General features: G+C 39.2%; 1 protein-coding gene across 1 annotated transcript in view; it reads left to right on the top strand.

Moving 5' to 3' along the window:
* Window positions 1–1,977: 1,977 nt before the first annotated feature.
* Window positions 1,978–12,069, top strand: part of atxn2 (ataxin 2) — a 29,150-nt gene continuing 19,058 nt past the window's right edge. The window contains 8 exon segments of the mRNA XM_037778138.1: window positions 1,978–2,682; window positions 4,920–4,950; window positions 5,340–5,399; window positions 5,825–5,896; window positions 7,344–7,494; window positions 9,118–9,132; window positions 11,165–11,289; window positions 11,499–11,590. Coding sequence (XP_037634066.1) covers window positions 2,564–2,682; window positions 4,920–4,950; window positions 5,340–5,399; window positions 5,825–5,896; window positions 7,344–7,494; window positions 9,118–9,132; window positions 11,165–11,289; window positions 11,499–11,590 — 665 coding nt within the window. The 5' untranslated portion in view covers window positions 1,978–2,563.

Below are 12,069 nucleotides of genomic sequence, written 5' to 3'. Positions count from 1 at the left end.
TGAAGGTCTCTCTGGACACACTGAACCTCAGTGCTTAACTGTTGTTTTAACAGAGATTCCTTGGTAGCTCGATATGGGGACAAAATTGACTACTACTTCAAAATCAGGGTAGAAGCATTGGAAAAATTACCTTGAAATTTTCTCAATGTATGTTGCATCCGCCGATGGAGGCTCTTCCAACAGGACAGTGAACATAGCATATAGCTGGCAACAAAGAAGATAGCGGGGCAATGTTTGTAGTTCTGTTTCTGAAAAGCTGGGCACAGTTTTTGGAAATATTGGATTTGAACGTTGGTTTTGCCCCGGGCACAGATCTTCTCATCCCGGGCAGATTTTTACAACTTTCCCCACTGTGGGACAAATAAAGGAATATCTTATCCTATCTTATTATCAACATAATTCATCTTTCACAATAACACATTGGAAGATGCAAACTGCTGCCGGATAACGGGTAAAAATAGTGTTTGTATATCCCCCTTTAGTGCTCATTTATGGGGCTAACGCAAAGAAACACACATTTAATTGCTAGTTTTGTTAACAGTCTTCCTTAGTAGGTTTTTTCCTACTGTTTTTCTATTTGTGAACACCAAGTGAACACTTACGCCTACCATTATTTAGGTACAACCTACAATGCAATGCAACAACCCTGCAATCAATCCCATCTTTTTGAATGTTATATAATGTACAGTTTCTGTTGACTCTGTGTTAGAGAGGTAGCCTATTTATTAAATTATATGGTATTTTTAAGCTGTAGTTGGTGGTGGCATTGTATTGGACTTCTGTATTCTGTAAAGGGTTTCTATTATTTTGTCCACATGAGGGAGACAAAATATATGCACAATAATTTGTCTCATTTGAATCCATAGACTGTATATTCTTGTCAAGTCTTAAATGCAAAGACTCACTGGAGGTATTTTGCTGTATGTCTCATGTTATTACAAATAATGACTGGATGCATGAATTAATATTTTTGAGCAGAAAACAAACTGTTACATGCAGTGTTTGAGATGTGGAAGAAATGGAAAATTATAAAAGGTATCTGACATATTTTCCATTCATGAAGTGTGCAACTAATACGGTCCTAAATTAGACTAACTGGAAAAACTGGAGAAGTCATTGAATGTTACTGGAAAATGTCTTTCAAATTTGATCGTAGAATTTTTGAAAAGGACAAGGAAGATTAATATGTAAAAAAAAAAAAAAACTTCAGAATTTCAGTTGTAGACCCATGTTGTAACCATAGATATATCTATGGTTGTAACTGTGAATGGACAATTCTTATTTAGTATTTAATTAATTATTAGATTATTAGATTATTTATTTTATTTATAAATAGAAAAAAACTTTCTTTAAAGAAAAACAGATACATCAAAGGTACCATATAGATATACAGTATAAAAATGTAAACATAAGCAAAGGAAAAAAAATAAATAAAAGAAAAGCTGTGTTTAGATTAGATTTACTAGATTAAAACAAAATATACATCTTAAAATCAATCAAATCAGAAGCCTGACATGTAATGTATTGTTTTGGGAATAAATATAGGCCTTGTCATACAGTGCATAAAAAATGGCACAGGAATTCCAACATTTGATCTTGTACAGATGAAATCATCAATCTGAATTTTTGTACATTGTTAGCCTAATATACTGTTGAGGTAATTTACCTGCGCAACTAAAACCAGTTATTTGCATGATGCGAATACCTCAACATAAAGTGCCACATCTTTATCAGGCAGTCAGATTGTAACGTGTAATTGTCCATCCTCAATATGCACACACACAAGCAGCGTGTAGATAGTGTGTGTCTATGCGTGAGCGTCCGTGTGTAGTAGTGTGTTCGCCGGCTCACGTGGATGCCACAAAACAGCCGTTGAGGATTCACGGACTTCCTGAAAGTAGTGCCATGTTGTATGTATAATTTAGCAAAACAAACGAGCATCTATGTGTTTTATTTTGGTTGTCTACATTCAATAAGACTACGTTATTCTTTTTTAAACAGATTGAGGGTTGTCAAAGAGCCCAGTGTGTGAATATGTGGTGATATGTTATGAGCCGTTACGCCTCTCATATATCCCTCCGCTGTTTTTTGTCCCCTTTCAGACTGTTTTGGTCTTTTCGCTGTTAGCAACGGAAAGAAGCCGAGATAGCTGTAAACCCTATTTAGAGATATAAAACATTATTTAGTTAGGCTTACACAACGAACTGACAAGAGGTGTAATATCCATGTTTATTGTGGACGAGTGATTGACGCTTGTTGTCTTTTTAAAATATCATTTTTTCCCGTTTTAATAGGAATTGTACAGATTGCTAATTTAGATAGCAACTGTTAGCCTGCTAGCTTCTTTAGCCTAGCCTAGCATCTTCCTCCATAGCAAGAGGCACGTTGACGTGAGCCCTGCTAGCTAGCGAGCTAGCCCGGATCATCTTAGGACTGCACATCGGTATCTAGCTGAGAGCTGCGAGCTGTCACAACACAATCACACATCGTCTCCTCGTCGTCAAGAAGTTGCGGGTGTGTGTGAAGCTGGTCGTTTTCAGACGCTGTCTTTTATGGGATCACCATGTCAATGAAGGCCGGTGGAAATCGCAGCAAGCCCGGCGGTGGCAACACCTCTGGTGCCGCCGCCTCCGGTGCCGGAGGGGGAAGCGGCGGCGGCGGGGGAAGACAGAATCTGGGCAGGTCTGTGGAAATATTAAACGTTGATTTAAGATGAATAAAAACAGAGCTGCGGGGATTATTGTGGCCAGATTGCACTACTAACACACAGTCACTTCCATTAGTGGCAGATTTGAGAGATGACATCCCCGTTAAGTGGTCCAAAAACTAGTAGATCGGTATATGTGGGCCTTGCGACGTGTTGGTCACCTAGCGGAACGTGATGCAGTTCAGCTAGCGAGGCCTGTCTGCTTGCTCCAATACTGTTACCTCCTCTTTGCACGGCAATTAAACACACATCATCTGCTCTCTTGATAATGTATTGATGGACATGTTTGAGTGGACAAACATAATCTCCCTACACGTGTGTGTGTGTAGTAGGTGATGCTGCTTGCCAAGTTGCTGATATCAGTTTACTATCAGCTTGGAGTGGATTTAGCTAACAGCGTTAATTAGCCGTCTGACAGCACCATGCTTGTAATTCAGAGCCTCATTCAGCTTTTTATAGCAGCTAGCTAACGGGGACAGTCTTCAACCACTTAAGAGACTGCGATAAAAACAGCTGTGTTTGTTTTTACTGTCATCTGGGCTGGTACGTTACCGCAACATTGCTGCAACGGGTTTGCCAAGAAATTGATATAAACGTGTGGGCGATACGAAAGAAAGGGGCGGGTGAGGAAGAGGAGGAGGAGAGGAAGGAGAAGGGGGAATTATAGACCGACAGGCTTTCAACCTTGACGTTGCCGTATAGCTGCTCGTGTGAAATAATGTCCTTGAAGCATGACATTTCTGCACATGTCGTCCTCAGATAAAAGCTAACACATCCTGTCAGTGCATGAGCTGCATGCGTATGGTGGATTTTTGTGGTGTTAATTTTGGTCAGGCTTCTATTCACCGGTCACTAGGACACTACGTCCCATTCATTGCGTAGGTTTCATCCATTAAAAGGCCTGTGCGAAGATACTGTAAAATACGACAGGAACCAGTTGGACTGATTGCACACAGATCCAGCTTATTTCACTTCGACATTACTTTGGCATTGGATTGGCTTTATTTTTTTTTTATACTGAGGAACTGAATGTGTTTGAATATGCATTTTACTCATTTACTATACCACGGATATAATGTAGATTGCATTGCCTACATCGAATCAAGTGTGAATGCCTGGCCATGTGCCAGCTTGCTGAACAAAGTGCATTTTAGGACATGCTTGGGAAAAAATGTAGGCTACTGGATGTTTGGCTGGCAGCCCCTTTGAACATTATTCCAACCAGCAAAAATATCCTGGAATCTGTTGGACATTTCAGTATCTACATTTGCATTCAAATATGTAATAATAAAATGCACATTTTCAAGAAATTTCTATATAGATTCAATCGGATAATTTGAGTTGATGCTTCTTGGGATTCCCCTTTAAACATTTGCAACAGCAGTTCTGTGCCATCTTAGATTTACACCACCACCTCCAAAGATTTCAACATTCAGTCTACAGTTGCCCCCATTAGAGAGGGCTTTGATTGCGTCCGAAATACCATATTAACATGCTATTTAGTACACTAAAACAGTATGTGAGATTTTTTTAGTACGTCCAAAACCTTAGTATGAAACCAATAGTACACAAATTGCATACTATTTCCGGGAAAATATTACAGTATGCAATGCTGGACACTACGGCGGCACAAGTATCCCACAATGCAATGAGGTAGTGACGACAACGTTCATAATGGACGTTTGACAGACAGCTCTGTAATATCAATAATACTTCAATTTAACTAACTATAAGATTTCGCTAGGCGTAATATATATTTTAAATCAATTCAGACTTTTGATTCTCACAAACCGTCGTTTTTGGTCAAATGAGGTTGGCGCGGGTTACCATGGTTACACGTCTCCAACCGGCAAGGAGGCTCTCGGGAAGTGTCAAGTCAAGTCAATTTTATTTGTAGAGCCCAAAATCACAAATTGGCCTCAGGGGGCTTTACAATCTGTACATGAAACGACACCCTCTGTCCTTGACAGTGCGACCTTCTCGTGAAGTTATAATGTAACTGTATAATATATAAATATAAATGTATACTGCTCAGTGCATCCAAATTGATACATACTGCTGTTTATTTACACAAAACTATGTTGAACACCTATTGAGTATGTAGTGCATAGTATGCGATTCTGGACAAAGCCTTTGTTTCAGTATGCTAGCAAGAACTTTAGTGCTAAGGATGATGACGAGTTTGACAACAATGACATTTTTTTTCTTTCAGGGGAAGACACAGTGGTAAAGGTCCTGCAGCAGTAAGTAACTCACGAGTCAGTGGAAAATTGCTTTAATACCACGTGGGCATGTGTCATCAAAAGTTTGGTGTACCTGATTACTGTAATTTCTCAAAGAAGGGAAGCTACTTTATGAAAACCCACACACTGGATTAATGCTTAATTTTCTTAATTCTGTGCAGTTATTTGAATACAGCGTCATGTTTTTGTAAGGCATGTAATTTAGTTTAAAAGTTGCACTGGTTGGACCTCAGAGAAAGCATAAATCCAGTGGTTGGATATCTGCTTATTGTTATGCATTATCATTGGAACAAATGTCCAATAGGTGTCACATGCCTGTGGGAGCATATTTAGCAAATTTTTTCTTTGCAAATGGGGAACATCAGAAGTTAACTGTGTTTCTTCTTTAGGTCATTTTCAATGGTGTATATGCAAATATGAGGATGGTCCATGTCTTGACCTCAGTGGTGGTATGTTTACTGTGTCTGTCTTAAGTTCTTTTTAGATGATGTTACAGATATGTCTAGTATGTCCTTCTGAATTTTGTCTTCTGTGTAATAACAAAAACGACAAGAGAAATGACAGTTACAAAAAAAACTTGTTTGAAACAACCCTGTAAATCATGCTTACTGTAAATGAATTTGTAACAGCAGTATGTACTGCAGTCTGTCTTTCACCACATGCTGTTTCTTCAAAATGTCTACGCTGCTATAAACAAAGCCTGTGTGATCTGTAGAGACAGCTGGTTGCATAAACAAATCAGAGATTGATCAATCATTTCTTTTTCACAGCAGATGGGTTTCTGAACTTGTTTTTTGAATGTGTAAATTGAAATTGGCACTTAATTGAATGAGTGTTGTGTACAGTGAATAATGATAGGCCTATTTATTTATAGGGGACCAAGTGTGAGCTGAAAGTGAAAAATGGAGCAGTCTATGAAGGAGTATTTAAGACATACGGTCCAGAGGTAAGGATCTCACAGTGCGATGTTCTTTATACCGTAGGTGCTAATATGGAGCTAGATCTGTAATTTCTTTAGTAGCAGTACTAATGATTGAGGTTAAGTATGCTGGGAAGATAGTGCCCTGATAGCACTCAATAGCAGCTTCACCCCTGAAGTGGCTTGGGCAAAGATCACCCTTTCCTTTTAAGGAGGAGAGGTATGTGGCCTTTTGTCTTCCCTTTTAGGTTGAAATATTTTCCAATCTTTTTTCTATGGAGAAAATTTCATTTTGTACAAATGAAAAGCTTAACCTGAGCAATGGTAGAAATTTCTGTCCAGTTCACTTGGCAGAGGCTTGACTTTAACTTCACTTCCTGATGGGATGTCAGTAACCTACATTATCCCCTGTTTTAACATCAAACTCCAGGGTTGGTATTATATACCTCCAACCTCCTTTATAAGATTGTATGACTAAAATGTGAAAAAGGCTGACAGGATACTCTAAAATAAATTGAATTTGGTGCTTGCAGAGGAAAACACACCACTTTGTTTTGAGACCAAAAAAAAAAGCATCACATTTGGCTTTTATTACCACAGTGTGTGCAAGCTGAACAGTCAAACATGTGGAAATATTCACCACCGCTCCGCACACTGTCTCTCAGTCAACATTTTAATGTGTTTGTGTTTTCAATTTTCTTCTAGAATATTACACTAGTTGCTGTATAACTTCTTGTTTTGAGGGAAATCGGAGGTCACAAGCTCGCCCATCTGGCTTGGATGCCATTAAATGAGCATGACTCAATTAATTGATGTCAATCAAACTTTTGTTTTTATATATGCTGTCAGCCAAAGAACCTAGAAAAGATTTCCTGTGGTTCAGCCTGAGGCAAGCATGTTGATGTGCCATGCTGGGCCAAGATTGCAGGTTTTCAATCTAATTAAACACACCAAGTGATTTGATTAGTTTGGTCCTCTTTTCTCTGATGGGGCTCATTATGATCATTTTCGTTATCCATTAATGTATCACTTTTTTTTTTTATTAATTGGTTCATCGTTTAGTTAATAAAAATTCAGGAAATAGCAAAAGAAGTCTGCCCCAATTTCCCAGAGCCCAAGGTGACCTCTTCATTTCTTAAATTGCTTGTTTTGTCTGGTCAACAGTCCAAAATGAAAAGATATTTAATTCACAATGCTATGGAGAAAAACAGCAAATCCTCCCTGATAAACTGGAACCCGGAGAACGTTTGGCATTTTTGCTTGATAAATTTACTTAAAATAATAATTGACTATTAAAATGGTTGCTAATTCATTTTCTGTCTGTCCAGCTACTGCGGTACATGATTATGTTGAGACAATGCATGGCCTCTGTCCTACATGTCTCGTGATTCCTCATCTCTTCTGTAGATAGTTGATGCTTCTGCTGTATTTCAGATTCCCCTTTAATCCAATTCAACATAACTTTCTCCCTCAGTGTGACCTGGTGTTGGATGCAGCCCACAGAAAGAGCCCAGAGCCGAGCATAGCTCCCAGGAAAGAGGATATTGTGGAGAGCATCATTTTCAAGGCCTCAGATGTCGTAGTGGTGACCTTCAAAGATGTGGACCCGAATTTCGCCAGGAAAGGTACTGAGGGCCTTTGTGTTGCCACATATTATCTAGGTACATGAACAGCAGTCTTTATATACTTAATCTTGTAAATACTAAAAACCCATGAAGCATACACAATATAAATAGGTGAGTTTGTCACTTTGTATTCATTGCACATTCAGAAAAAATAAACACATGCCAGAGTGAGTGCCCATCAGTGCATACACACAACAGTTTGATCTGTTTCAGTCTGTATTCACTACGTTGATGTCACAGAGGCTTTGTCGTGAGTTAAATCTTGTGTGTCTGCTCTGAGTGGCCAGTCATTGAAGACTAATGTGATCTATTGATTGGTCCGAAGGTTGCCCTGGCTCAACAAGGACACTCAATAAAGACTGAATGAGTCTTCTTCATCTATTTAATCTTGACCTATATAATTCTTATTTGAACAGGTGAAACAGTGTGAGGGTCTCGTCACATGGATTTGAAGAGATGGTACTCCACTGGTGCCACTCGCAAAATTTAAATTGTTATTAAATTGAACAATTGTGGACTGACTTGGAAATTTCTAGGGCTGTCAATCGATTAAAATATTTAACCGCAATTAATCACATGATTGTCCAGAGTTAATCGTGATTAATCGCAAATTAATCGTACATTTTCTTAGCTGTTCAAAATGTACCTTAAAGGGAGATTTGTCAAGTATTTAATACTCTTATCAATATGGGAGTGGGCAAATATGCTTGCTTTATGCAAATGTGTGTATATATTTATTATTGGAAATCAATTAACAACACAAACAATGACACATATTGTCGTGAAACCCTCACAGGTACTGCGTTTAGCATAAAAAATATGCTCAAATCGTAACTCGGCAAACTCAATCCCAACAAGCAACGACAGCTGTCAGTGTGCTGACTTGACTATGACTTGCCCCAGTCTGCATGTGATTATCATAAAGTGGGCATGTCTGTAAAGGGGAGACTCATAGGTACCCATAAAACCCATTTTCATTCACATATCTTGAGGTCAGACGTCAAGGGACCCCTTTGAAAATGAAAATTACGCCAAAATTTAGCGTTAGTGTGGAGCGATATTTAACCTCCTTCCCAACAGGCTAGTATGACATGGTTGGTACCTATGGATTCCTTAGGTTTTTTAGTTTAATATGATGCAAGTATCTTCACTCTAGCTTTAAAAGTGAGCCGGCAACAACCTAAAAATCGCAAACTGCACTAAAACAATTTGTGGCGTTACAGCGAATTTGTATTAACGCATTATTATCGCGTTCATTTTGACAGTCCTAGAAATTTCACAATGTTTTGCAGAAAAGTAAAACATCTAAAACACCATTACTAACGTTAGTGATCCTATATTACTAAGTCAACAAGGTAGTTAATTTCAGTGTGTTTAAATAGCTGTTATTTCTGCAGAAAGTGTACTGGTCAGAAATGTCATTTTTGTTTAGTGTGTGTTTTTCATCAATTTAATAGCTGAAATAAGGGGATGTGGGGAGACAGCTAGACATGGCTGGACTAAATCTAGGAAAACCACACTGAAGTTGTTAACTGTTGGTGTGATCGCTAGTCAGTCATTCTATCTGTCAGTCCATCTTCTGACTCTCTGTCATCTGTCTGTCTCTCCTCTCCGATGGTCTAGTCTCCTCTGACACAGGTAATATATGGCTGTTTTCTCCTCTCGCACATCTCTGAATGCACTCAAACAAATTTGTGAATCTCCTAAGGCTTGGGTCTGATCTGTTGCCACCTATTGCTGCTTTTTTAATCCAATTTGATGACAGCATTTTGGGATCACTGCTTTCACATAACCTAAGAATAAGAATCAAATGTTTGATTTAAGTCAGTCTTGCTCCATCTTTTCACCAGATCTTTTGTTATCTTTTTGACTGGATGTTGCTTTCAGTGGAAGAGTTGCCTCTTGCTCTAACATACACAGTTCAGTTAAGCTTTTAACTTTAGAGATCAGCAGATGCTGAAGCCTATCCTGGTCATGGCCGTGGGCATTATATGTATGGTTTTATGCTTACTTATGAGGAATCTGAGCATGTGTGAGAGATATACATCTAATGGTGTAACATGTTTAATGTAGTAAACTAACACTAATACTTGTTTTAAACTAACACTAATACTTATTTTATTTGTTTTTAACAGTAGTTTTAGTTTTCAGCTGACCTTTTAAAATTTGATATATAGTTTTAACTCATTATTTTATGGTTTAGGCCCAAGAACAATTGGAGCCTCTACGTAGCCAGCCAGCAATGGCACCCTTGCAGCAATGACTCACTCTTAGAGGAGGAAGGATATGATTATTATTTTTGGCTTCACTTTCAATTCAGAGCATTGTTATTTTCCTAAACATGGGGTTCTGCTGCGGCACTCGATTTCAATTAATTACTGGAGCGGAGCTCAGTTCAAATCAGAGCTAGATGGAAAAGGGGAAATTCTAAACATGAGTATGATACCATTGAAAGCAACAGATTGAAAACTCATATCGAGCACTTGCACCTTAATTTGCTTTGTGAGCATTGTATTAAAAATCAGATTATGTCAGGACATTTAATTTGGTTTGGCCCTCAAGTGCTTTGAGGTCATAATAATTGACTGCAATCTAAATGCATGTTTGCTTACCCCTCACTATGGCCACATTTGATTTGTTTGAAATGTTCCTTATTTGAAGTCCCTTAATGGACAGAATGCATTGAGCATACCAACCACCTCCACCATACCATATAATTCAGGCCTGTTTGCCCAACTGTCTGCATGGTGCCAATCTAGTATCTCTGAACTTGCTCTGTGCCAGAAATGCTTAAATGCTCTTTTTATTGTGGGATGAGTTGGGATGGCTGAGTTATGTTGACTCCAGGTGGCTGATATGCTTAACGCACGTAGTCCATTGATGCCAGTTCTGAGAATGTGAGACTTGGGCTGACATGAGATTAGATTTCCTTTCAAATATAATTGGGGGTTTTCTTTGAGCACGCCTGTTCCTGGTTCTAGTGGAGCCAAACAAAGTATCCTATAAGTTTAATTAATTAGAGTAAATGGTGCTGAAAGTATGGACTATCATCAGCCTCAAGTAGACTTTTATACACGTGAATGTTGTCTTTCATGGTGTTGCCATAGTGGTGCGCAATAAATTAAATGTCGGAAAAGACGGGCCTTGTAGACACTCTGTGATGCATGCATTTTAATTTCAGATGAAAGTTTGCCGTCTGAATATTGCCAGCAGAATATTGTAGCACCTTGTTGATTTAATTGGTACATTTTGTTACAGGCTAAGACAGTAATTGGGGACTAGCTTTTTGCATTTCTTTGCAAGGCTGTTTTCATATTCTTGCTCCCGCTGTTAGAACATTTTATCCTTGTTAGCTTTACCAAGGCCCGCTCAAGCAATAGCTCAAATTTTTTTGAAAGGATTTTGTCCCCTCCCAATCCCGTTGGATCCATGTCTGGTTGTGAGTGGGTGTGCCTGGTGAACCACCACTACCTCTATATAGACCCTTGCTGTGAGAGCTTGTGGCAGAAGCTCTTGAGGCATGAGTGCTTCCCTGCATAAACAGTGAGAGTGCAGCCATGTGACTGTATCCCATCATGAGCTTCTGTGTGTGTGTGTGGGGGGGTGTGTGTGTGTGCGTGTGTGTGTGTATGCGCTGTACATAAATATGTATTCTTTGTGTGTGCCACAGACAACTTCACAGATGCAGCAGTGAGCGGTAAGATCAATGGCGAGCATAAAGAGAAGGATCTAGAGCCCTGGGATGGAGGAGAGACCCACAACTCTGACAGCCTCGAGTCTCTGGATACAGATGTGGTAAGAAAACAGACACAAACACATCAAACGCATCAACACTGCACTTGTGAGCACATAGAATCCGTGCAGGCCTTCGTATGATGACTTGTTAATATGACAGGGAAAGAAGTAAACAGAGGTTGTGTCATCTGATCCACAGCGTTGATAATTTGTTAATAGGCATTTTGTGAAATTCTCTCTCTCTGCTCCTCTCTCTCTCTTCATATCAGTCAAACGGCTGGGACCCCAATGACATGTTCAAGTACAACGAGGAGAAGTATGGAGTCTTGTCTACATATGACAGCAGCCTGTCAACATATACGTAAGCTTCTCTATGTTCATGTGTTCCTCTCTTTGTGTTTATTCTGTTAGAGTATGTTCATTCCAAGCAAAAATGCTATTCAAAAATCACTGGGAATTAATCGATTATTTTTCGAAAATCGCTGCACAACCCCCCCCCCCCAGCAGCAGCTGCTCCGCGGGGAGAGAGACACGGTGGGGGAAAACGACATGTAGGCTCAGCACATTTTCCCATGGAACGCATCATATGAAACTACAAAACCCTAAGTAATCCATTGGTAACAACCATGTCATACTAGCTTGTTAAATAGGAGGTTAAATAATGATCCACACTTGTGCTATATTTTTGCGAGGAAAACCTGGCATGGCCATATTCAAAGGGGTCCATAGACCTCTGACCTCAAGATATGTGAATGAAAATGGGTTCTGTGGGTACCCACGAGTCTCCCCTTTATAGACATGCCCACTTTATGATAATCATATGCATTATTTGGAGCAAGT

This window comes from Sebastes umbrosus, chromosome 8 (genome assembly GCF_015220745.1).
Source record: "Sebastes umbrosus isolate fSebUmb1 chromosome 8, fSebUmb1.pri, whole genome shotgun sequence".
In the NCBI taxonomy this organism is placed as follows: domain Eukaryota; kingdom Metazoa; phylum Chordata; class Actinopteri; order Perciformes; family Sebastidae; genus Sebastes; species Sebastes umbrosus.
Note: the sequence above shows the minus strand (reverse complement) of the source record. Positions and strands in the feature narration are given on the sequence as shown.